The sequence below is a fragment of the Camelus bactrianus genome, chromosome 18, assembly GCF_048773025.1.
Source record: "Camelus bactrianus isolate YW-2024 breed Bactrian camel chromosome 18, ASM4877302v1, whole genome shotgun sequence".
Lineage (NCBI taxonomy): Eukaryota > Metazoa > Chordata > Mammalia > Artiodactyla > Camelidae > Camelus > Camelus bactrianus.
The window spans coordinates 23,950,018-23,976,399 of record NC_133556.1 but is presented as its reverse complement, the minus strand read 5'-3'; the positions used below and the strand labels follow the sequence as shown (position 1 = coordinate 23,976,399).

General features: G+C 42.7%; 1 protein-coding gene across 5 annotated transcripts in view; it reads left to right on the top strand.

The window, feature by feature from the left end:
* Positions 1 to 10,196, top strand: part of LOC141573913 (ankyrin repeat domain-containing protein 26-like) — a 64,305-nt gene extending 54,109 nt beyond the window's left edge. For 4 of the 5 annotated variants that reach the window (XM_074346322.1, XM_074346321.1, XM_074346320.1 and 1 more), the window contains 4 exons: positions 204 to 356; positions 6,729 to 7,091; positions 7,668 to 7,863; positions 9,450 to 10,196. In XM_074346322.1, coding sequence (XP_074202423.1) covers positions 204 to 356; positions 6,729 to 6,836 — 261 coding nt within the window. In that variant the 3' untranslated portion in view covers positions 6,837 to 7,091; positions 7,668 to 7,863; positions 9,450 to 10,196. Of the gene's footprint in view, positions 1 to 203; positions 357 to 6,728; positions 7,093 to 7,667; positions 7,864 to 9,449 lie in introns of those variants that run through there. The other variant, XM_074346319.1, reaches the window with a different exon arrangement.
* Positions 10,197 to 26,382: the final 16,186 nt, after the last annotated feature.

Genomic DNA, 26,382 nt, shown 5'->3' with positions numbered 1-26,382 from the left:
ACTTACTGTCAATAAGGCAGGAGGGTCATGCCTTCTGTGTCTTTAATGAAATTGGGTAAACAGGAATGTGTACCTATGAGGAAAAGAAGGTGAATTGATGTCTGTGGGGATAGTTCTCAAAGTCCATATGTTGGAGTTACATATTATTAATGTAACTTAATGATAAGGTGACTTAAAAATCAGTAACAGAGTTATCTCTTTAGGCCTGTATGAGACAGCTTCAACAAGAGCTGACTGACACCCAAAAGAAAGTGTCCATGTTGGAAGCTTCCCTGGAGGTGACAGCACATCATCAGACTAATTCAGAAAATGAGAGACAGGATTCAGAGAGGAAATCACATCAAGCTGCGAGCCCAGTATGTATGAAATTAAGCACGTCAGCCGTGAATGTGCAGCGCAGAGTGTTGCAGGACACTAGCTTTTCAGGGACAGCTTTCTTTTGTATCTTCATTATAATTACACTTTTATTACCTTTATGATGTACTTTTTTCTTAAACTTTGACTTTCATTCTGCCATTTCTTTATATGTTGTTTTCTTATAATATTTACCCTTAGAGAATTTGAGAGTTACACATCTTTCCTCACGGAAGTTAACTTTTTTTCCTATTAAACAGTATTTTTTAGTGATCTCTCACCACAATAAGGCAAGCTAGATAAAATCAGAAGATAATGTTTCATGGCATGTTCCAGAAAATTGTCATGTCGCATCTTCACTTTTGTGAACGGATATAGAATCTGTGTGTATTTATTTCATGGATTTCAGAGTAACTTGTGCAGAAAGGTCATTATACAAACCAGTTGGAGTTAGGTATCGCCTTCATTTTCTCTTCATTTTACGTATGTTGTCAAAGCATGGAGAAGTTCAGATCATGAATGTACACCCAAAATAGAGAATTAAGAAAATTGTCTAGATCCTGCTTTTAGATTTTTTTTAAATTTATTGAGATATAATTCACATATGATAGCGGGGATTGCATAACTCAAGTGGTAGAGTGCATGCTTAGCGTACACAAGGTCCTGGGTTCGATCCTCTGTACCTCCTCTAAAAATAAATAAGTAAAACCTAATTGCTTCCCTCCACCAAAAAAAAAAATAAAAATAAAAATAAAATTCACGTATCGTGTAATTCACCCACTTAGGATGCATAGTTAGTCTCTCCTAGTATATTCAGAGATGTGCAGCTGTCACCACAATCAATTTTAGAACATTCCCATCACCCCAAAAAGAAAGCCTGCATCCCTTGGCCATCACCCCCAGCCCCCCGTCCCCATCAGCCCCCGGCAGCCACCAGGCTGACTTGTGTCTCTACAGATGTGCCTGTTCTGGGTGTTTCACATGAGTGGAATCACATGCTGTGTAGTCCTTCATGATTAGCTTTTTTCATTTGACAAAACGTCTTCAAGGTTCATCCACGTTACAGCGTTTGTCAGTATTTCCATTTCTGTTTATTGTCGAACAGTACTCGGTTGTGGGGCTAAACCGTTTATCCATCCACCAGTTGATGGACCTTTGGGTTGCCTCTGCTTTTTGGCTCTTGTTAATAATGCTGCTGTGAACATTTCTGTGCAAGTTTTGGTGTAAACATGTTTTCATTTCTTTGGGGAATAGACTTAAGAATGGAAATGCTGTCATATGGGTCATATGGTAACTGTGTTTTACCTTTTGAGGAGCTGCCATACTGTTTTCCAGAGTGGGTGCACCATTTAACATTTTTATCCAAAGTGTGTAATTCTCCCAATTTCTATGCATTTCTGTCAGCACTGGTCATTAGCTCTCCTGGTAGGTGTGAACTGGCATCTCATTGTGGTTTTGGTTTGCATTTTTCTGATGACTGAGAATGTTGGGGATCTTTTCATGTGCTTATCCATTTGTGTATCTTCTTTGAAGACCTGTCTGTTCAGGTTTTTGCCCATTTTAGAATTGGATTGTCTTTTTATGATTGAATTGTAAGAGTTCTTTTTGTATCCTTGGTGCAAGTCTTTGATCAGATGTAGGATTTTCAGGTGTTTTCTCCTGCTCAGCAGCTTGCCTTCTTACCTTCTTGATGTTGTCTTTTGAAGAGTAGAAGCTTTTAACATTGATGAAGTTCAGTTAGTCTACTTCTGTCTTTTACTGTCCTACCTAAGAAACAAGTGCCAGGTCCAGTCATGAAGACACACACCTGTGTTCTCTTCTAAGAATTTTGTAGTTTCAGCTCTTTCATTTTGAGTTAGTTTTATATATATTGTATGAGGTAGAGGTCGAATTTTGTTCTTTTGCATGTGGATATCCAGTTGTCCCAGTACCATTTGTTGGAAAGACTATTATTGTCTCATTCAGTTATTTGACACTAGTATTGAAAATCAATTGACCGTAAATGTGAGGGTTTGTTTTAGATTCTCAGTGGTGATGCATTCATCTATGTCTGTCCTATGCCAGTACCAATTCATACGTTATGAGAACTGTTTCCGAGTCATCTTGCGTATTACCAGTTGTTTTACATAGTGATAAAAAGTCAGTGTCGTGGGATGTCTGTAACTACTTCTGTGGAGATTTGCTGCTTCCTGAAGGGGCCTGTGGCCAGCTTATGCCTTGCTGACTCTGTGACATGACAGAAAGTAGGCTTTCAAAGATGAAGTCCATTCCTCCCCCCATTCAGACCTTTAGTTTCTCACCCAGTGCCTCCCAATTCACTCCAGTTTCCATCAAATCATGGTCACGGGATCTGCTGACTTAGCCTGCAATATACTTCATTATGTTGCACTCATTATAATTCATAGACTCGTCCATAGATTTCACTATCTAGAGGCAATAGATTAAGCGTGGAGAAGATTAATTCAACCTTCCTCTTTGGAAGCCTCTGTAATCCATCATCTCACGGTTCATGATGAAGTCCTCTTTTGGCTTGGTTCGTGTGTGTAACACTGGTGCCGATCTTGTTCTTGGTGTAGATCCTGCATTCTCAGCTCCCTGTGTCTACCTCCTTTTACTTAAAAAGAGAGATGCCTAGCTGTGTTCTATAGCTTAATGCGTAATTAATGAAATAAATATTTCATCCCATCCAAGGAAAATTTTTAAGAGTACAGCTGTTAAATACTAGATAATATTCAATCAGTTTGTCAGAAACAGATAACAGATCAGTAATTTGAATTTCAAAAGTTCAAAGCCAGTCTGTGTGATATGCAGAAGCATTGTGCTACAACATAAAGCTGAGACAGTCTTACCTTCCCTTACCAACAAGCTTTTAAGTAAGGTAAAGAAAAAATTGTATTTAATTTAAATACTGCCAAAGGACACTACATTTATGGTTCCATAATATTTTATTTTCTCTCTGAGGAAAGGAAAATGAAGAGTGAGTGCTAGATTAATAAGTTCTCAAAGCTGCCTGTCTCTTAGAAGATCAGTTAATTGAAATGAGGTAAAAAGGCTGATTTTGGTAAACTATTTCTGGTTGTTCTTCAGTTATTAGACTTCAAATCCTATGTCTCCTTGCTTACCTGTCTTCCTTATCCTCAAAGTTGAGGGGAAACTGTGAAATACATGCCTATGTGTAAGAAGCTGTAATTGGAGGGAACTCTGAAGTACCTTCCTTCTCACTAGTTCTTAGGTCTTTCTTTCAGCTATCTGCTACTTCTCATCAGCACTTTGTCATTAATAAGTTAATCTCAACATCTGTTACTTTCCACTTTATAGGAGACCAATTTCTCCTATATTCAAGTTACATTTCTTATTATCTTTTTTCACCCACTTTTCTGTTTATCTGTTTTTGCTTAACAAACTCCCCAAAGTTCAGTGGCTTAAATAGGCATTTATTTTGTTCACAACCTGCGCTTAGGAAAAGTGTGGCCAAGACAGCCGGTCCCTGTTCCTCTCAGCTTCAGGTGGGGCAGCTGGAAGGCGGGGGCTGGAATCGCTTGAAGGTTCATCCATTGATGTCTGGTGGTTGATGTTGGTGGTGGGCTGTGGCTTTGGTGGGGCAGGCAGGTGGACCACCTCCCCTGGAACACCTAAGCTGTCTTTGTGGCCTGAGCTTGCCCTCATGAGCCTGGGTTCCAGGGTTAAGAGCGAGGCAGAAGCTGAACTGCCTTTTCAAACCTGCCCTGCAGTTCACTCGGTGCCCCTTTCACCGTTTGCTGTTCTTTAGGAGCAGGGCACTTAAGGTTGGCCCATAGTCTACCTTTTTTATGGAACTAATTTTGAAAATTTATGGAGACATTCAAAAACCAGCATAATTACTCATTAGCCACAATGTTTTCTTACTGCTTCCATATGAGAAATACACTTATCCCCACTCAGTCCCCCAGCAGGTCTCGGTCGCTGTGGTGTTAGGCTCAGGCTCCAGTCCAGGGTCTGACTTTACCATCTTCACCAGATTCAGGTGGGGTGAGGTTCCTGGGCGTGGTTTCTGGAGTACAGCCTCTTGGGTACACTCCTCTCAGTGCTGAGGCTTGAGGATAAGGAGACACGGGTTATTTACCGCCACACACCCGACATTCTGCTGAACTGCTAAGGACTCCCTCACTCACAGATGGAAGATGGGAGGCACACTGGCCCGTAGCAGTTCTGAAACGCAGCCTGATGCTCGGTCTTTGATTAGGACTTAGTCCCAACCCTGGGAGGGGTTCTCCTTCGCTGCCCTCTCTGAGCTCTTTGTTCTGTCCCTTTCATGAGCAGTGGCCTGTGTTTGCAGCTGAGTAGTTCTCTCAAGCCAGCTTCCTCCTCGTAGACCTTCTAAGAAAAACCCAAAGGCCTCTTCCCGTTTTGCACTGTCTGTCTCTTTCAGTCCAAGCTAGCAAGCAGTGTTTTTGCTACCACAGTTCTCCTTAAAACTGAGTTTCCTGTGAATTTTACTGGGGTTCATGCCATTGGAAAAGCTACTCTCACGTCTTTTTGAGATAAAGTCTTCACCTTGGGCTTTCTGTGAAGTTGTTGTGGGACAATGCCTTTAAAATTCTTATGCTTTTAAGATCTTTAAAGGAATTTGAGGCAGCACCTTAAATCTTTCCAAGGTCTTAACAAAGTCTTGGCTTCATCTTTAGACTGTTTTCCTGGCAGCACCCTAGATTTGGTCTTAGCCCAGAAGCCATTTCTCTGCTTACGCATTATGTGACAGTTGGGCACATGGAGATGCTTTAAATAGGATACAGATACTTGAACCCAGTGAGTCCTAGTTCCTTTATATTTAATAATCTTTTTGTTTGTTTTAGCTTATTTCTCTGGTCAATTTTACTTTCAGCTGTTAGGTAGCAAGAGTCCTGTTTCCTCCGGCTTCAGTGTCATTTTCTTCCCTGGCCTAGAAGCCTTCACTCTCAGCCCTTCAAGGGCCCTCAGGCTTCCACTAACAGTCTCGTGGACACTTTGGATTTTCACTCTTACTCTTCTCTACATCTGTTCAGGTTTCACCTACCTCCAGGTTCAAAGGCATCCCCACATTTTGGGTTCTTTTTTAATGGCTGTGCCCCATTTTTAATATCAATATCTGTGCCAGTTATTTATTGCTAATAATTTATATAATAAACTGCCTCAAAGCCTGGTGACTCAAAACAGCATTTGCTTGGTTCACAAACCCGTGTTTAGACAAGGCTCAGTGGAGCCAGCTCATTTCTTCTCCACTTGGCATCAAGCGGGCACTAGAATAATCTAAAGGCTTGTTCCTGCTCACATCTGGAAGTTGGAACTGGCTTTGGTTAAGGACACTCCCTGGGGTCATCAGCTGGGACAGCTGCATGTACAAAGACTCAGTAGGTGGCCTCGGCTTCACAACATGGTGGCTGGGTTCTAAGGGTGAGCATCCCTACGGAGTGAATGTCAGAAGCGATTTAGCCTTAGAAATCACACAGCAGTGCCCCACATTCTGTCCCCTAGAAACCAGTTGACTGAGGCCAGTACATACTTCAGGGGAGGGAATTTCATAGGGGAAGTGTCAAGGAATTTGTAGAGATGTTTTACAACCACCACCTCCGCCTGCCTTGTCTTAGCAAATAATCCTTCTATCTGAAGGAAAGTGGTTCTTCCCAAGTCCGTGTCACTGAAATTCCAGCAAGATGTTTTGTTTTTGTTGAGTATGTTCTCTTGTTTTGCAGAGAGCCACAAAGGATTACAAGAATTAAGGCTTTTTTGTTTGTTTGTTTGTTTGTTTGTTTAGAAAAATGTATGGATCACCTTACTAAACCACTACAGTTGGAGATGGATTTCTCCATAACCCTGCGAATGATTCATTGCTCCTTGGAATGCAATTCAAACTAGCATAAAATATTTGTAGTTCAGAGAAAGGCTTATGGCATTAGAACCCATCTTTGTGAGATGTATTAATTGCATTTTTTTCCACAGTCTTCTTTTGGGAGACATTTAGTAATTCAGCCCTAAGTAACTCAATATGATCTCCCTAAAATTAAAAACCATGGAGAGTTAAGACTTGGGGGAGGAAGGGGTAAGAGACTTTCCACTAAGAGGTGCCTTATAGTCACCTTTTTATGTAGGAAAGACATGAAACAATTACAGAAAAATAAGAGTGTAAAATCTAGCACAAATGTATAACAAAGATGACGACAGTGAACAGTATATTTTCGTGACTCTTGGTGGTTTGAACTTCTTTCTTGATTTTCTGGGTAATTTGAGTTTCTCCATTCCACAAGGCAGATACCATTTTATTGTAACTGAATTTATTTCAACCTTTGATGCTGGGTTAGAGTTAGGCTGTTCTTGGTCTGCTAACCTCATTACCAATCAGTGTTATCTTCTTCATGCAGAATGCTGATCCTCCAACAAAAGTGGAATCTACATCTTCAGTACTTCTCCATCTGAGTGCAGAAACTCAACTTTTTCTAAAGGAGTTATTATCTATGAAAGAATTGTAAAAGAAATGTGACACACTAGAGGAGAAGAAGAAGTTGGAAGAAGAAGTAGTAAACCTCAGACGTCACCTAGAAATGAACACAGTGGAACGCAGTCCAGTAGAGCAGTACAAACGGGAGACTGAAGAGCGAGCAAGACGGGATGTAGCAGAAAAATGGAAAGAACTCAGTCAAGTCATGCAGTACAACCGGGAGACTGAAGCGAGAGCAAGACAGGATGTAGCAGAAAAATTGAAAGAAATCAGCCAGTTTGTACAGGTGAAGCGTTGATCTGTAACGTGCTCTAACTCACTTTGCTGAGAATTAGATTTCGGATGTGTACATTTTATGTGTTCCCTCTGCTTCCCATATAGCAGTTTGTTTTGTAGATTTCTGGAAGGATGGCCGCATTTGTTACTCCCTTTAAATCAGTTTCCATCATTACTATCATTAGATTCTAGATCTTCCAGAACAATGTCACTAGAGAATCATTTTAAGGCCGATTGGTGTAAATCAAGACTACTAGGAGGAAAAGAATATATTGTAATGGAAATACTGTGCCACACTCTTGGATTACTCTTAGGTTGTATTGTTCAATTTTTAAAATTTTAAATTGATCCTATTATTCTTTAAACTATCACATTACACGAGTACTAATATAAGAGTGATTCAACTTTAATTTCACAATTCAGCTTTAATTCACTTGACATTGATGATAAGTATTTTAAAGTTCAGCTTTTCTTCACACTTAAAATTGCTCTCTGAATCACTGACTCAAAACTAAAAGGAACAAATATAGTGTAATTACTCAGGTTATAAGTATTTTTAAAATTGTATCCTTTTAATTTGCTCTAGGCAAAAGCAGCATCTCAAGAAAACTCATTAAGAGAGTATAAATGTGCTTCAGTAAGTCAAATGGAATACAAAGTTAAAGATCTGGAAACTGAACTGAAAAGTTTTACTTTTCTAATGAAAAAGAATTGGAAAAATACAGACAACTGTACCTGGAAGAGCTAGAAAATAGAATGTCATTGGCAAGTCAACTAAACTCGTAAGTGAAAACGTAGCATTATAGAAAATAATTTAGGTCATTAATTTGCCTCTTAGGCATAATTTTTATTGAGCCAAGTGCATGAGGTGAGTAGCAAGTGAGAGCTAACTAGATAGTGTAATTTTGGGAAATGGTGTTAGTAAATGAACTCTCCTTAAAATGTCAGTCCAGGGCAGTTTGCATCTCACTGCCTTTTGTTGCTTTTACATGACTTTATTTTTTGTATTTGCATATATTTAACCTGATCTAGTCTTTAAGCTAGGGGTTTTGCAAACTTTGTAATTTAGACAGCCATATTATCACAAAATTTCTAGCTGGAATTCCCAGAAATAGAAATGTTAATGAGTTTAAAATTAACTGTGTTTTGGAAGAGTACAACTTAAAGCCAAGGGGCCCCATTCTGGTGTTTGGTGAATTTACTTTCTTGATTGTGATATTTGGTGTCACCACTAGTGGGCACCGTGAGACGAAGTACTGTATCCTTCTAAGTTTGTCTCCGCTACGTAAAGGCATGCTTGGGAAAGGGGGAAATTAACATGGGGTGAAGGGCAGTATAGTGGTTCACAAAGTGGCTAAAAAGAATATGGTGGCCTGCCCGAGGGGGTGTGTGGAAGACAGAAAGGGCAGAGCCCACCTCCGGTGCCTGGATAACAGTGTTATAAGCTACAGGTCTCCCCGCTATCCAAAAGTAGAGTGTTTCTATGAAAGTTGTCGGTGTAAAGCAAAGAGGCAGTTACCTTAGGACACATCTTGCTGGTGGGTGCATAAAAGAAATATGCATAAAGCACAGGTGCTCACAGACACAGTCCAAAGCTGTGGCGGCGTGATGCCAGGATACTGAGTGTGGTTCTGGGGAAGGAGCTCGGTGGGGCCCCTCTCACTGCTTGTGGTGCTCGTTGCCCCTCTGATGGCTTGGGCTAAAAGAAGCACCCAGTGCTATTCTGGCTTTTTGCTTTTTTTTCATAAAACTGAAAATGCGCTTGAGATTTTTTTAGTTATGGAAAACAGGTGTTGATGTAGGCCTCTGGTAAAAGCAAAGTAACAAAGTGAGCTTTGGGAAATTGGGGGACACTTGAAATTGCCCCTGGCGCTGTCGTAGTTCTTTCCCACCGTGGACTGTGCCACCTGGTGCCCCCCTAGAGGTGGTGGCTCTAAACTGTTCCTCAGTGCTACATGCTTAATTTCTCCCAGGTAATGAGTGAAATGTGTATATAAGGGGGGTGAAAGCAAATGCTTGAAAGTGGCTTTGAGGGATGGTTTATTTTTTATTTCTAAACTGGTTTACTGAGGGTGAGTATGTCTAGATGCAGCCAGTGCAGAAGGCAGCGGGAATCCTCTGTGGGGGCGTCTCCATCTCTGACTCTCCCCACTTTGAAGTACTTGTTAGTTAACGGCCCCCCCAGGCCCATACATCCTTCTTTAGGACAGTTTTAAACTGTAATTGTTTACAGTAGGTCTGCGCTGATGTATTTTTTGGTGTCAAAACACAGTTTAATGGGGCAATCTGTTTACTATTACAGCAACTTTAAAAATACACATCACTTAGGGAGAAAATGAATGAAATGTGTGTTTTGCAATCCCCGCAGGGCTAATGAGAGGCTGGCAGAGATGAACACTAAACTGCAGCTGGAGAAACAGCACAAGAGTTCTTTCCTCGGCTTTGTTCCTGCAAGGCCTGTTGATGGACCGCCTTCTGCTGAAAGTTCTACTACTAGCGTAGAGCCCAAAAGGAATGTTACTCGAAGAAGGAACTTCAGGAATTTTTCAGACCCTTCAACTAGCACGGGCGGTCACTTGTTCACGATTAGTTATATTATCTTTTTTCCCTTGGGTTTCAGATTTCTGATATAATTCTTGTTTTTAATTTGATGAAATTCTGAGTTGTTTATTTGACTTCTGCACACTAAGTAAAAGCCATAATTAATTGTGCTAATAAAGAAAGGAGACAGAAATTTTATAATTTTTTAAAGTCCCTGGACTTGTAATTTTCAAGAGATACCTGTCATTAACTTTATTCAATCAATGCAACTAAACTGACAAATTTCAAATTTCTTCAAAAGCTCCATTTTAAATTCTATTTTAGAAATTAAGTATTATTGCCTAATAACTAGAGATACACTTTCCAATGTTTGGCTTAGTTTCTGATTGATTTCGGTTTGGCATTGGTTCACAGTAATTTTCAAGTTTGCCTGCACCCCAGTTTTTCTGCCCCTAAGCATAAGTAAATGATTGGCATCGAGATACTTAACCACATACAGATGTTTTTTATTTAAAGGAATCCAAGATAAATTCTTTTTATGAATTCAATAAACTTGTAACACTAAAAACATTAAGTTCTGTTTTTAAGTTTAAAATTTTTATCATTTTCTTCTGTAAGAGTACATCCTTAATTGCTATTTTACTTATAGCATTGTTATTTTAATTGTTATAAAATGTCTTACTGAGCAGTTGTAGAACATTTCTAAATATGTAGTCAAGTATAGCAAGTATTTAAATTTTTAAAATGAAGTTCGCTTCTGTCTCTGTCTTGCCCTCACCTGTAGGAATACCGAGGTGGCAACGATAGGGAGTCTTTAAATTACAACCAGTTTTCATTGTGTATCGTTGTTAAAATAGCCATTTAAAGCGGTGCGCGTTGGCTTATGGTTTGATGGTGTTTTCATGATCTTCTTGATGTAGAGAAAGGTAGCACAGGCCCTTGTTAAGTGAGGCCCCAACCTGTTTCTTCTCACTTGGCTTCATGTCATAATAAATCGAAGAAGAAAAAAGCTCAGGTTTCGTAGACAGTGTTGTGGGTAAATCGAGTCTAAGTGCTTCAGAGTCATGAAACCAGACTGCGTGGTGTTAAAAAAAAAAATGCATGGCTAACACTTCTGTCAGCGGCTAAGCATGATGCAAACTCGAAATGTTTTCATTAGTTGTCACCAAAAAATCGCCAGTGTGTCATTTACAGGATGATGGTGAGTGTGAGTGCAAAAGCAATGCGAGAGAAAGCTCCTGAGGACAGTTCCTTCCTTTAATGTTTTTGGAGGAAAGAGGTGTCTATTTTTTAGTACTTGTAGGTACACTGGAAAATAACTTATTTTAAACTCAGTGTTGTACTTCCAAGGCACACGTAGTTCTTCTGTGGGGCCGTGGGGCCAAATCACGCTAGATTTAGCAGGGAGATTAACAAGCCCCGCTCTGTCCGGGTGCAGAGACACGGCTTCCTCAGCACTACAGGGTGCTTCACAGGAGCTATTGTACAGTTACTGTTTACAGATTTCTTAGTCAGACTTAGAGAAAGAAGGTGCCTTCTGGAATTGCTAGGGATGTAATTATTTCTGCTGGGAAAACATAAAGTAATGCTATGAGAGGTGTGAACATACTGTCATTTTAATGACAGGAAGGGATGGGTTTTTGCATGGGGCTTAACAAAACAACAGACTTGCACAGCTTTTCAGCTATGGTTCTAGAAAGCAAAATGTTCAAAACGACATTGGGATTGACTTTAACATTCTCCTTTATTTGCAAGGTTTTAACATTTTGGACTGTTCCTACTGTGAAGTTCCAGCTTGCTCTGCATTTTTTTCTAGCTTGACAGAAGTGTTGTTCTAAGTCTGTGATTTCAGTCGTGCTGGTTGTTGAAGCAAGCTTTTTCCAGTTCGTAACACTTGGGTTTATTGCCTCTCTTACTGCTGCATGAAGTATAGCCTTGTCCCTTGACATCGTTGTAGTGGTAACAGATGGACCCCTTATCTGTTTTGCTAATTTTTACCCTCAGATTTCACATTCTAGTTTATTTCTGGGATGTTTTGTCCTACATGTCAGAAGCAATTTTACAGTTTTACTCAATTGTGTTACTTAACTTTATTACTATAAAATACAAAAAGTTAAAATTAGCCTGAGCAGATACATCGCTGTTAGATTTTCTTGCACATAGAATTTTTTCTGAGAACTGAAAACTTAAAAATTGATTCCAGACAATATTATAACAGGCAAAATCTCTCTGTTTTAAAGACTTTTTTATGTTCAAGAGTTTTTAAGTATTGGTGTGCCTAACATGAAGCATGGCCACAATAGTTAATAAATGTCCTTCAAATCTATTTTAAATAGGAAGACTAAATTTTACACTGATTGATTTTGGACTTTTGGTGTATTACTGACACTTTGAAACGTTTTCTAATGATTTATTTCAATAATTTTTAAATTTCTCAAATGTCCATTCAGTTTAGCAGCCCTTTTTCTAAATGGGATTATACCAATGCACCAGAGCTAAAACGATTAATATTCCTAAGACTTTAACTTTTTACATGACACAGCACTGCGTCTCAGCAGTATCTTGGTCACGTTTCTTTTAAAAGTAGGCTTCCAAGGCAGGGCACATCCACTCAGAATTTTAATTCTAATCAAACTATCACAGTAGTTAAGCTCACTTCTCATAAGGTGGAGGCAGAGTTTAGTAACCTTGTTTCTGGTATCAGTTCTCTACTCTGAGGACTCCCTCCTGCCCTCATTTCATTTTGTCTGAATGGACAAATGAGGAAGCACGTTATCTTTTGAAAGACAATCACTCAACTTCTTCCAGTTCTTTTTCTTTCATTCACTTTTTTCTCTGGACTTAATTTTTTAGCTCCTTGATCAACAAATTCTTTCTCATTTCTTCTCTGCAGCAAAATACATGTATTTAATAGTTACAAACTGACAAGTGTCATTTCCTTCATACGTTAACCTATTTACAACAGGATACTGAATGAGAGTGGTTAAATGCCTTGGTTTTATTACATTTCTGGAATTGTACTTATTTTTATAACATTTAAAGTAAGAATGATACCAAGTTTGAACTTAAAAGTATCAATAATCTGAAAATATATTCACTTCAGAAATGAACGTGTGTGTATACGTGTTGGCAAGTGTGTTTTTATCAAATTGATCTCAGAAAGAGAGGGCAGCATTATCTTCCAGCCTGTGACCTCAGTTTTGACCTCAATCCTGCAGTGTCCCCAGTGGGACCTTCCATTTCTATGGGACATAGTCTGCGAACTGCCAGTTATGAGAGAATCCTCCTAATTAAAAATCATTAGAATTAAATCTTGCTGATACATTGTCTTCCTGTGTATGATTTTCTCACCTTTCTGTGTTTTTGTTAAATGGAAAAGTTTAAAACTGCAGGTGCCTTCTCCTTATTAATGTTGGACTTCAGACCACTTCCACCATCTGGACATGGGGGTCCTCACCTAGAAATAAACATAAAGGTCCCAGAAGTACCTATTTAGGAAAATAGCTTTGCAGAGGAAAAGATAGTAATCTCACATTCAACTCATGTAAAAGTGTGATCTACATTTTGCATAGTGTTTATTAATGGTTATATGAATTTATTTCAGTAAAGGCTTTTCCCTTCATCTGCTAGGCGTTTTTCACTTCACTGGCACTGTTGTCACGTTGTTGATGGCATAAGGCCTCTCTAGAATGCTCTCGTCAGACAATGTTATGGAAAACAGGCTCTGAAAATATTGGCAAACGGTAGCCAAAAATCTTGTCTTTGCACCTAACATTTACAAAGGCCTGGGCTCTCGTGTCGCTGTTATCACCACAGTGTTTATTATGTTCATGTACTATTTTAGACCCTGTTTAGTGAGCGGGTGACTTTTATAAGAAAGATTTTTAAAAGAACACTCTAGATGGGGACACTTGAAGTCTGAAGTGTCCCCACACATTTCATAAATACGTAGCTAATTAAGTCAAGTTTCAAAAAGTTGGCCCTAGTTTCTAGAATGGAAACAAAGTTACAGTTAAAGAATTAGGTATTGTTTTCCTTGTTTCTAACTCTAGGAAGTTGTGAATCAGAAACCAACTTTGAAAACTGGCACTAGCCTCTCCTTTTCTTTTCTTCAAGCAGATTTTCTGACATAAATATTTTAGTCATCTACAGAGAGCAAAATACATTTAACTTGTTTGCAGTAGAATTTTCGCTTGACATTATAACAGAACCCCTTTCTTCATTTTGTGTATCTACGATTCTGTACTAAAAACATTAGCATAGAACAGACCTTAAAATCTTAGTTTTCTAAAAGTGCAGGAATGGAAAGCTCATTTTAAGGAAAAATCCATTAACGTTAAAAAAAACTAAACTTTTATAAAGGGTAATTTTTCTAAGAATGACAACGTAATGCATTCAGTGTGAAACATGAATTGTTGAAACTCTTTGTGCTCATAAGATCGGGCATCGCCCTGTAAAATTATGTGTACGTGACAGGGCAGTATTTATTGTGCTTTTCATCAAGTGAATCTAAATAGCCTTACATATGTATGTTCTCTATTATCTAAAATCAAAGTAAGTAGCAATTTATTTCATTCATGTGATTATTTTTCGTTTAAGCAATCCCCAAGTTAGGTCAAGTCTCTAAAAGTAGTATTTAAAGGCCACATTTCATAAGCTAGCTGTCATTCCTATAATAGTGTTTCTCGTTTAACTTAAACATTAAAAATAATATTTGACTCATTTCAGATGCAGAAGAAGTCGATGATTTATATAGCTACAGAATTGAAAGAAGGTATGTTGCCAACATTTCTGAATTAAAGTTAGACGTTGATTTCCGAACTACACTGTAAACAGTAAATGGCACCTCTTTCTATTGTTTGAATAACAGATACTATGTTAAATGTTTTTCTTACACATATCTAGTGAAAAATGTGAAAGCTTAATTTCATTCATAATGATAAATATACTTATTCCTCGTGTATTCCTCATGATCCATAGCTTTAAAAAAAACTCAAGAAGTCTGTGTTCTCTATTTCTGGCTGTGCCCTTCCTCTCCTGCTGTCCCCGTGGGCCTGTCACCTGCGCACGGACCTGTTCTCAGAAAGCATGGAGGTCATCAGCTCGAGTTTCTGGTAGTGACTGAGGCCAAAAACCCAGACTCAAGCAAACACAGTTCATGTAGCTGTCACCTGGTGGATGACAATTAAATTTCCTATCATTCTCTTTGTCACTGGTTAACCTTTTGCCCTCAGGAAAACTTCCAACTTCCTTAGCTTGGAAGAAAAACACCCACATCGATCTGGCTCTTGCCAAATCTTCAGCCGTATCTCTTTACTCCCCTGCTCTGCCCCTGTGCTCCAGAGGCTGGTCCGACTGCGTCCAGCTCCTCGGGTGCCCTTCCTGCCTCCGCTCTTTGTGTTTGCTTCTTGCCTCTCCCTCCCACACTTTCTTCTCCTCCTTCAGGTATCTGCTTACATATCACAGCCATCAAAGAGCAGACAGTATTGACACAAAGCTGGACGTCCCTTTTGAGTGTGCCAACTGTGCCCTCTTTTATACCTGACATGGCATTTATGTCTCTGTACCGAAATTGCCTGTTCATCTAGTTTTCCAGTTTATGGTACAAGATCTTTCAGGGTGGACTCTGTCATCTTCATCTTGTGAGTCCAGTGCTTGTCACAGTCCCTTAGCTCATGGTTGCTGAGTAAATGAATGAAGAATGAGAAAACCAGGCGCTCTGATCCTTAGCCACAAGAGCAGTTAATTCAACATGCAACCATGGGCAAAGTCTAGAGTAGTAATCTTGTATTTTGTGTTGTAATCGTATATAGGTATTTTTCTTTCGTCTTAAAACTTAGAAAAGTCTCAGCTTTTCTTAAAAAGTAAACTGACATTTAGTTACCTATGAAGTACTTTAAGTAAAGAATCTAATTCTTTCATTTTCTTTCCAGCTACTACTGAACTTCAACCAGTCCTACAGACTCTTCGTAGGCTCGATGGACGAGTGAAGTCTAAGTCAAGGTCTGGTTTCAAAAGCATGTCAAGAATATGTGGAGATTTTGAAGAAAGAGTATATGATCTACAAGATAAATAGTAAACATTTACCTGCTGGGCTGTTTGCCTAACATTTTAGTTATTTCCCGTTAAGATATTGACAGTGTTTATTAAAGGAAAATACTTCTGTATTATATGTGCATGATTAAAATTTATGCAGTATTTTAAATCACGTTTCTCTGCATCTCATTAACTTTTCAGCAAATTTTGGGAATAAAACCCAGCACTTTGGAGTATTACATACTCAAACCGAGCCCGGATGCCAGCTGTTTAAACAACAGCCAACCACGCAGCAAACTTGTCATTGATATTGAGCAGTGTTGATTGATAGCTTTTTTGAATTTTCCAGTGTTAATCACTGTCTATAGACCTAAAGATTTAGACAGACAGCGTTTGGATCTGCTGTGGCTGTTTCAATGTTCTGATGGATCACAACACTCGTTACAGTGCCATCAGACTTTCTGTATGTTACCTTAAACACTGATTCACAGATATTTACTCATGGAGAAACGAAATCTGCCTCAGGCTTTTCATTTTCTCTACTTACTTTTTGGAAACAGTCTTAAAATTAGAGACATGTTCCAAGCACCAGACGCAAATGGACGTTGTCACAAACCTGCCATCTCCCCCATACATTCTCCTAAGGCGTTATCTATCTTTCCTAAATGTCACTTGTTCTTCCATAAGTGCCCTTTCTCTCCCCTCTCACCAAGAAGTCATTTGTTTTTCAGAAAATGCCTTTCTCCTTTTCCTGTCACTTATTAAATTGTATATAAGCCCCCAATTCTAGCCACCCCTCAAATCACACTTCTTTGTGAACTCTTGCATGTATTCATGCGTAATTTTCTTCTCACAGTAATCTGCTTTAGTCAATTTAATTTGCAGGTTCCCAATCACTGAACATAAGCCAGTGAAGGAAATATTCTCCTTCTCAACAATTTCCAGGAGCTAAAATTTTAATAACTCCTACTTACATCGTTTATTCCCTTTTCCATCCTTTCAGTGTGCTTACTTGGCAAAACTCCCAACTACACAACAGACTGATTCTCATTCTTCCCCCGTACATCCCCCCAGGCATCTAAGTGCTGCTGAAGAAAGTCACGCACTGCCCGGCGGTCCTGCTACTTTTATTTAGTTAATTTGCATCTTCTTCCTTCTCAGTGATGATTTCCAATTCCCCTCTGTAAACATCTCCCTGTTTCTTCCCTCTCACGTGAGCCAGACAGTCTTACTTCTGACGACAAACTTCCTGAAGGATCTGCCTGCTTCCCCACCAGCAGTCTGTCCCCACCCACTCTGGTGTGTCTTCCCCTTCCTCCATCCCCACGCAGCGAGTCAGTGATAACCCCCACGTCTAAAAGTGACACATTTCTGGCCCTTGTCTAACTGAACTCGTTTCTCCTGGCATTCCATGTAACCGACTTCTAACTGACCACTGCCTACAGCATCCTCTTTAGTCTTTAGCTGAAGGTGATGTTGAAGGTGAGGGCTTCAGCCTTCTTGGTGAGTTCACTCCGTTTACCCTGGCTGTCTCCCATGGGTATACACAGGAAGTATACGTGTTTTTCAATTTTTGTTTATTTTCCTCCTGTTAGTCTGCCTCACGTCAGATTAATTCTTAGACCAGCCAGATGAGCCTAGAAAGGTGGAGGAACCCTCCCCGCCCCCACCCCAGCTCAAGCCTGAGCACAGGTAGCTGCGCTCATTCACAGCTGGCGTGGGCACTGCCTCGCCTGCAGGGAATAGATCGATGGCAAACTGCGCTATTCCTACAGCACTAGCCAGTGAGCTGAAGCTCACCTGAATGTCCTCCAGGCTGAGGTGGGGTCACTGCTCCCGGCAGCAGAAGACTGCCTTTGTGAAAGGAAAATAAAAATGGAGTCTGCATTGCTCGAGAGGGCTCACTAAGGAGGTGTGACTTATGCACATCTCAGCCCACACAGAATCTGGCCCTGTGAGCCTTTGTTGCCCTAATGAAGTCATCCGGAACACCTGCCAGAAACTTGAGATACTTACTAAGCCCCTACCCTAAAATAACCTGTGATTCCTTAAGGACACGTGTCTCCTGACTGGCTCACGTCAGTGTCAGTCACAGTCTTCATCAGGCAACTTTTGACAACCTCTTGGCTTTTTGCCTTTATAAGCCCCTGACTCCCGTCCTTGAAACACTCAGTTTTACCCAAATCTGTGTCTCCCAAGTTGCAATTTATTTCTTCCAGTTTTATTGAGGTATAATTGACCTACAGCACTGTATTATAAGTTTAAGGCGTACAGCATAATGATTTAATTTATATATATCATGAGATGATGACTGCAATGTACTTTGCTGTAAATATTAACATAACTATACCCCTGTCGCTGGGATACAGCAAGATGATTACTTAGGGTTCTCCAAGGGAGAAATGAAAATAATAGAGTACCTATATCTCTGTCTGTCTGTCTGTCTTTCTAGCTTTCTATCATGGCTGAAATCCATAGGGTGGGCCTGCAGCCTGGAAATTCAGGTAAGAGTTAACATTGCAGTCTTGAGTCTGAATCCCAAGGGACGATAGTCTGGCGACTCAGATTGGGTTTCCATGCTTCAGCCACGAAAAGAATTCCCTTCAGTTTGGGGAACCTCAGTCTTTGCTCTGAAGGCCTTCAGCTGTTTGGATGAGGCCCGTCAACATTATGGAGGGTAATCAGCTTTATTCAAAGTCAGTGATTTAAATGCTAATCACACCTGAAATATACGTTCACAGAAACATCTAAACTGGTGTTTGACCAAGCAACTGGGCATCATAATCTAGCCAAGAGATATTTATCAGGAGTTGGAGAGGTTTGTTCTAAAGGGATATAAAGCTTCATTCCAGAAGGAAGTAATTTGCTCAGCACAGTTCTAGGTCACCTCTGGGCTCCTGATAATCATGAAGTCAGATCTGATTTCCCAGCCTGTGACTCTTTGTGTCCAGCAGGTGGCACCAAATGACCAGTCATAGCTCAGATGCACAGGCTCGTCTTTGGGAACAGGTGCAATGTATTTATGTATGGCCAGCATCTTAAACAAAGCACTCATGTTGTCTGCCACTCTTCTTCACCATTTTACTGAGACGTGTGGATCAAAATGAGAAGTTCACAGGCAAATGGTTGTCTCTCCTGGAATGTGGTGATATTGTGGAATAATGAAAATGTTAAGTCAAACACAGAGACAGGCCAGTAAAATGGCACCTAAACACAGGTGTGGGGAACTCGTGTGTGTGTGTGTGTGTGTGTGTGAACTTGTGCTTCTGAGAAAGATTAAACAGGAGTGGAAATGATGAAAAATACTTCAAAAAATGGTAAAGAAAATAGTGTAGAAAAACCTGTAAAGGGAATAAAGTTGGAGAAGACGAAACAGAGAGAGAAATGCCAACTCGAGTGTGCATGAGACTGGGCTATGTGGATAAAGTGTTAACACGGGAACCCCTGGAGAAAGGATCCATGCGTCCTGATAACAGAAGACCTGAGTTCCAAATGAACATCATGTAAGTGGAGGATTAGGAAAAAAGACACCAAACCATCTGCAACCAATTCAATGGAATCCTTTATTTTAAGGGACTCTTAACTTCATGCTCACAAAGACCAGGAACTTTACACATTACACACAGCATGTGTTCCAGGAGGCAGGGTTGAAGCTGCAGGCACTGAAAAAGGAACCTCCCTACTATGGAGGAGACAGAAAACCGCAAGGCTGGGGTGGAATAGTAGACCTATTGGGTTCACTTCTTTGTTAAGCTGTTAAAATCTCCCTAATTAGAGGGAGGGCACAGCTCAAGTGGTAGAGTGCATGCTTAGCATGCGTGAGGCCCTGGGTTCAATCCCCAGTACCTGCTCTAAAAGAAATAAATAAATAAACCTAATTACCACCCGCACCACCCAAAATAAAAAAAAAATTCCCTAATTAAAAGCAAAAGTCTTTTTTTCTTTTAATCTGCTAATCTTCTTTTTTTCCATCCGCTAAGGTGGAGGCTGTGAGGAGGGGGTTTATTGCTTGCTGCTGCATTGAGGGACCTGTCACTCTGTATAGAAGCTGCTTCCAGAGCAGGACAATCCCCATCGTAATTGAAGGAATGGAAGGTAGCTTGAGCTTAATTATTAACATAATGATTGATGGTTTTGGTCCATTCAACAAAGTAATAGTCTTAATTCAAATCCATGTGTTAATTTTGGCTTTTGTAGCTTAAAGTACAGGCTAAATTGCCTTGAGACTGTGATGGAACTGGTTAAATGCTTTATAACGAAGTTTTCTTTCACGAAATAATGTCCCCCTCTGTTTTTGCTCTGTGATAACTTTTGCTGTCATTTAAATTAGAATTTGAGTTATTTATGTGCGATAAAGATCCTTGTGCTTAAAAAGTCTGTGTCTTTTTTTTTTAACAGTTTTTTGATTTTTTAAAAAAAGATTCCCCTTCTAAGCTTTTTTTTTTTTTTGACTATTTTTCATCACATAAAACCCAAAACCTAATGAAATATGTCTCCCGGTTTTAGAGGAGCAAAAAGACGCTCAGAGACAACTTTCTCAACAGCAGAATGCCAGAGTAATACAAGATGAAATCCTGGCCCACCATCTTTCCCAACAAAAGGAGGCAGAAAAGGCTAATAAGAAAATGAATGCTGAGGTATTTTCTTTAGTCATTTTCAATCGTGTGTGTATGAATTTGTATACTTACATAGTTTTAAAACCAATACTATAGGTACAGAAAGTATAGAGAATTTTAAAAGCCTATATATGTAACTATATTTTCTGGGGGTTTCATTTCTGGTCCATTGGATAAAGCAATATTGTGAATTCAAATCCATTTGCCTGCAACAGTGACATAGTGACATTCACAATATCCTCATCCAAGGAGAGGCTGTTCATATTTTCCATAGGAATTGATGAACTTTCCATTACCTCTAAACTCTTCTTATAATGGCGGGCATTCTAGTTTCTGACAATGATCTGACTCCATTGATACACGAATGGACACGTTACTTTATCATTTTCACTGATGGTAAGGAGGAAAAAGTATAGCCAGTTCAGAAACCGTGGTTTGGGTGTCATTCTCCTATGTGAGATAAAAAGTAACGCTCTGCTCTATGTGGTATCTGATTTCAGTACAAGGAGCTTTAGAACATAGTGACAGGCATGCCATAATCTATACTTAGTGATAATTTATTGATCAGTATTTTATTTTTAATAAAACAGTTCACAGTATTTCCCTGCTATTCACATCCCACATCATGTCTCCAAACACACATATCCCGAACACGTGTCATCTTCCCAAGCCAACATCATCTAACTAGGCCCAATCATCTCCCCAAGCCCCCATCATCTCCCCAAGCCCAATCATCTCCCCAAGCTCACATCTCCGAAAACGCACATCATTTCCCCGAGCCTGCATCATTACCCAAGCCTGCATCTTCTAGCCGAGCCCGCATCATGATCCTACGTCGGCGTACTATCTGCGAGTCTGCATCATTTACGCATGCCCGTGTCATCTCCCGGAGCCGCTTTATCTCCCCAAGCAAACATCTACCCAAACCAACATAGTCTCCCCAAGCCCAATTAGTCTCACCAAGACCACATCCGCTCCCCAAGCCCGCATTATATCCCCAAGCCCGCAACGACTCCCCATGCCCACATCATGTTTCCAGGCCCACATGTCCCCAAGCCGACCTCACCACCCTAAGCCCGCATCATGTCCCAAACACAAATCATCTCCCCAAGCCCGCATGATCTCCCAAGCCCACGTCATCTCCCAAAGCCTGCATCATCTCCCTGAGCCCACAGCATATCTGCAAGACCGCTTCATCACCCCATGCCAGAGTCCTCTCCCTAAGCCCACTCATCTCCCCAAGCCCAACCATCTCCCCAAGCTCACAACATCTCCCCAAGACAAAATCTCCCAAAAGGCACATTATCTCCCCAAGCGCGCATCATTTCCCAAGCCAGCATCATCCAGCCGAGCCTGTGTCATGTCCCCAAGCTGGCGTAATATCTGCAAGTCTGCATCATTTACACAGACCCACATCTTCTCCCCAAGCAAACATGGTCTCCCCAAGCTCACATCATCTCCCTGAGCCCACATAGTATCCCCGAGCCCGCATCATCTCCCCAAGCCCGCACCGAATCCCCGAGCCCGCATCATGTTTCCAGGCCACATGTCCCCAAGCCGACCTCACCACACTAAGGCCGCATCATGTCCCCAAGCACAAATCATCCCCCCAAGCCCGCATGAGCTCCCAAGCCCACGTCTTCTCCCAAAGCCTGCATCATCTCCCTGAGCCCACAGCATATCTGCAAGACCACTTGATCACCCCAAGCCCGAGTCATCTCCCACTGTCCAATCATCTCCCCAAGACCGCATCATCTCCCCAAGTCCACATCAACTCCCTAAGCCCAGTCATCTCCCCAAACCCGCATCATCTCCCCAAGACCGCATCATCTCCCTAAGCCCAATCAGATCCCCAAGCCCCTATCATTTCCATGAGCACACGTCATATCCCCTAGCCGGTGTCTTGTCCTCGAGCCCATGTCATGTCCCAGAGCCAAACCATACCAGGGAGCCCACATATCTCCACAGCCCAGGACATATCTCTGAGCCCGCATCATCTCCTCGAGCCAACATCTCCCAAAGCCAACATAATCTCCCCAAGTCTGAATCATTTCTCCAAGCCCACATCTTTCCAAACCCACATCTTCCAAGCCCACATTAGCTCGCCAACTCCACGTCATCTCCCTGAACCTGTGTTGTGTCCCCGAACCTGTGTCATGTCCCAGAGCACGAGTCATTTCAGAGAGGCCACATCATGTCCACAAGCCCCAAAAATGTCTGCGAGCCTCTGTCATCTCCCCGAGTCTCTGTCACGTCCCCAAGTCTGCATCATGTCCTTAAGCTGACATATCCCCAAGACCACATTATCTCCCCAAGCCCTCGTCAAGTTTCCAGGCCCACATTTCCCCAAGCTGACCTCACCAACCTAAGCCACCTTCATCTCCCAAAGCCTGCATTATATCCCCAAGCCAACATTATCTCCCCAAGCCCAATGGTCTAACCAACCCCGCATCATCTCCCCAAGCCCACATCATCTCCCCAAGTCTGAATCATCTCTCCAAGCCCACATTTTTTCAAACAAAAATATTCCTAAGCCCACATCAGCTCTCCAAGTCCACGTCACCTCCCTGAACCTGTGTTGTGTCCCCGAGCTGGCGTCATATTCCAGAGGCCGTATCGTGACAATGAGCCCACATCATGTCCACAAGCCCGATAACGTCTGCGAGCGCACGTCATCTCCCGAGCCTGTGTGATGTCCCCAAGACCACATATCCTCAAGCCCGCATCATCTCCCAACGCCCAATCATCTCCTTAGCCCACATCATCTCCCGAAGCTAATCATCTCCACAAGCCCACATCATATCCCAAGCCTGCATCATCTCCCCAAGCCTAATCATCTCCCCAAGCCCAAACATCTCCCCAAGCCCGCATCATTTCCCAAGCCAGCATCATCCAGCCGAGCCTGTGTCATGTCCCCAAGCTGGCGTAATATCTGCAAGTCTGCATCATTTAAACAGACACACATCTTCTTCCCAAGCCAACATGATCTCCCCAAGCTCACATCATCTCCCTGAGCCCACATAGTATCCCCGAGCCCGCATCATCTCCCCAAGCCCGCACCGAATCCCCGAGCCCGCATCATGTTTCCAGGCCACATGTCCCCAACCCGACCTAACCACACTAAGGCCGCATCATGTCCCCAAGCACAAATCATCCCCCCAAGCCCGCATGAGCTCCCAAGCCCACGTCTTCTCCCAAAGCCTGCATCATCTCCCTGACCTCACAGCATATCTGCAAGACCACTTCATCACCCCAAGCCCGAGTCATCTCCCACAGTTCAATCATCTCCCCAAGCCCGCATCATCTCCCCAAGTCTGAATCATCTCTCCAAGCCCACATCTAACAAAACCAAAATATTCCTAAGCCCACATCAGTTCTCCAAGTCCATGTCACCTCCCTGAACCTGTGTTGTGTCCCCGAGCTGGCGTCATATTCCAGAGGCCGTATCGTGACAATGAGCCCACATCATGTCCACAAGCCCGATAACGTCTGCGAGCCCACGTCATCTCCCGAGCCTGTGTGATGTCCCCAAGACCACATATCCTCAAGCCCGCATCATCTCCCAACGCCCAATCATCTCCCTAGCCCACATCATCTCCCGAAGCGTAATCACCTCCCCAAGCCCGCATCATATTCCAAGCCTGCATCATCTCCCCAAGCCTAATCATCTCCCCAAGCCCAATCATCTCCCCAAACCCGCATCATTTCCCAAGCCTGCATCATCCAGCCGAGCCTTTGTCATGTCGCCAAGCCAGCGTAATATCTGCAAGTCCGCATCATTTACACAGACCCACATCATCTCCCCAAGCCAACATGATCTACCCGAGCTCACATCGACTCCCCGAGCCCACATAGTCACCCCAAGCCCGCGTCACCTCCCCAAGCCCGCATCGACTCCCCGAACCCAATAATCTCCCGAAGCCCGCATCATCTCCCTAAGCCCAATCATCTCCCCAAGCCCACATCATCTCCCCAAGCCCGCACCGAATCCCCGAGCCCGCATCATGTTTCCAGGCCACATGTCCCCAAGCCGACCTCACCACACTAAGGCCGCATCATGTCCCCAAGGACAAATCATCCCACCAAACCCGCATTAGCTCCCAAGCCCACGTCTTCTCCCAAAGCCTGCATCATCTCCCTGAGCCCACACCATATCTGCAAGACCGCTTCATCACCCCGTGCCAGAGTCATCTCCCTAAGCCCACTCATCTCCCCAAGCCCAATCATCTCCCCAAGCTCGCATCATCTCCCCAAGAGAAAATCTCCCAAAAGGCACATGATGTCACGATACGGCCTCTGGAATATGACGCCAGCTCGGGGACACAACACAGGTTCAGGGAGGTGACGTGGACTTGGAGAGCTGATGTGGGCTTAGGAATATTTTGGTTTCGATAGATGTGGGCTTGGAGAGATGATTCAGACTTGGGGAGATGATGTGGGCTTGGGGAGATGATTGGACAGTGGGAGATGACTCGGGCTTGGGGTGATGAAGTGGTCTTGCAGATATGCTGTGAGGTCAGGGAGATGATGCAGGCTTTGGGAGAAGACGTGGGCTTGGGAGCTCATGCGGGCTTGGGGGGATGATTTGTGCTTGGGGACATGATGCGGCCTTAGTGTGGTGAGGTCGGCTTGGGGACATGTGGCCTGGAAACATGATGCGGGCTCGGGTATTCGGTGCGGGCTTGGGGAGATGATGCAGCTCGGGGATACTATGTGGGCTCAGGGAGATGATGTGAGCTTGGGGAGATCATGTTTGCTTGGGGAGAAGATGTGGGTCTGTGTAAATGATGCAGACTTGCAGATATTACGCCAGCTTGGGGACATGACACAGGCTCAGCTGGATGATGCTGGCTTGGGAAATGATGCGGGCTTGGGGAGATGATTGGGCTTGGGGAGATGATTAGGCTTCGGGAGATGATGCAGGCTTGGGATATGATGCGGGCTTGCGGAGATGATTAGCTTCGGGAGATGATGTGGGCTAGGGAGATGATTGGGCGTTGGGAGATGATGCGGGCTTGAGGATATGTGGTCTTGGGGACATCACACAGGCTCGGGAGATGACGTGCGCTCGCAGACGTTATCGGGCTTGTGGACATGATGTGTCCACATCAACTCCCTAAGCCCAGTCATCTCCCCAAACCCGCATCATCTCCCGATGACCGCATCATCTCCCTAAGCCCAATCAGGTCCCCAAGCCCCCATCATTTCCATGAGCACACGTCATATCCCCGAGCCGGTGTCTTGTCCTCGAGCCCATGTCATGTCCCAGAGCCGAACCATATCAGGGAGCCCACATATCTCCACAGCCCAGGACATATCTCTGAGCCCGCATCATCTCCTCGAGCCAACATCTCCCCAAGCCAACATAATCTCCCCAAGTCTGAATCATTTCTCCAAGCCCACATCTTTCCAAACCCACATCTTCCAAGCCCACATTAGCTCGCCAACTCCACATCATCTCCCTGAACCTGTGTTGTGTCCCCGAACCGGTGTCATGTCCCAGAGCACGAGTCATGTCAGAGAGGCCACATCATGTCCACAAGCCCCAAAAATGTCTGCGAGCCTGTGTCATCTCCCCGAGTCTCTGTCATGTCCCCAAGCCTGCATCATGTCCTTAAGCTGACATATCCCCAAGACCACATTATCTCCCCAAGCCCTCGTCAAGTTTCCAGGCCCACATTTCCCCAAGCTGACCTCACCAACCTAAGCCACCTTCATCTCCCCAAGCCTGCATTATCTCCCCAAGCCCAATGATCTAACCAACCCCGCATCATCTCCCCAAGCCCACATCATCTCCCCAAGCTCACATCTCCGAAAACGCACATCATTTCCCTGAGTCTGCATCATTTCCCAAGCCTGCATCTTCTAGCCGAGCCCGCATCATGATCCTACGTCGGCGTACTATCTGCGAGTCTGCATCATTTACGCATGCCCGTGTCATCTCCCGGAGCCGCTTTATCTCCCCAAGCAAACATCTACCCAAACCAACATAGTCTCCCCAAGCCCAATTAGTCTCACCAAGACCACATCATCTCCCCAAGCCCGCATCATATCACCAAGCCCGCAACGACTCCCCATGCCCGCATCATGTTTCCAGGCCACATGTCC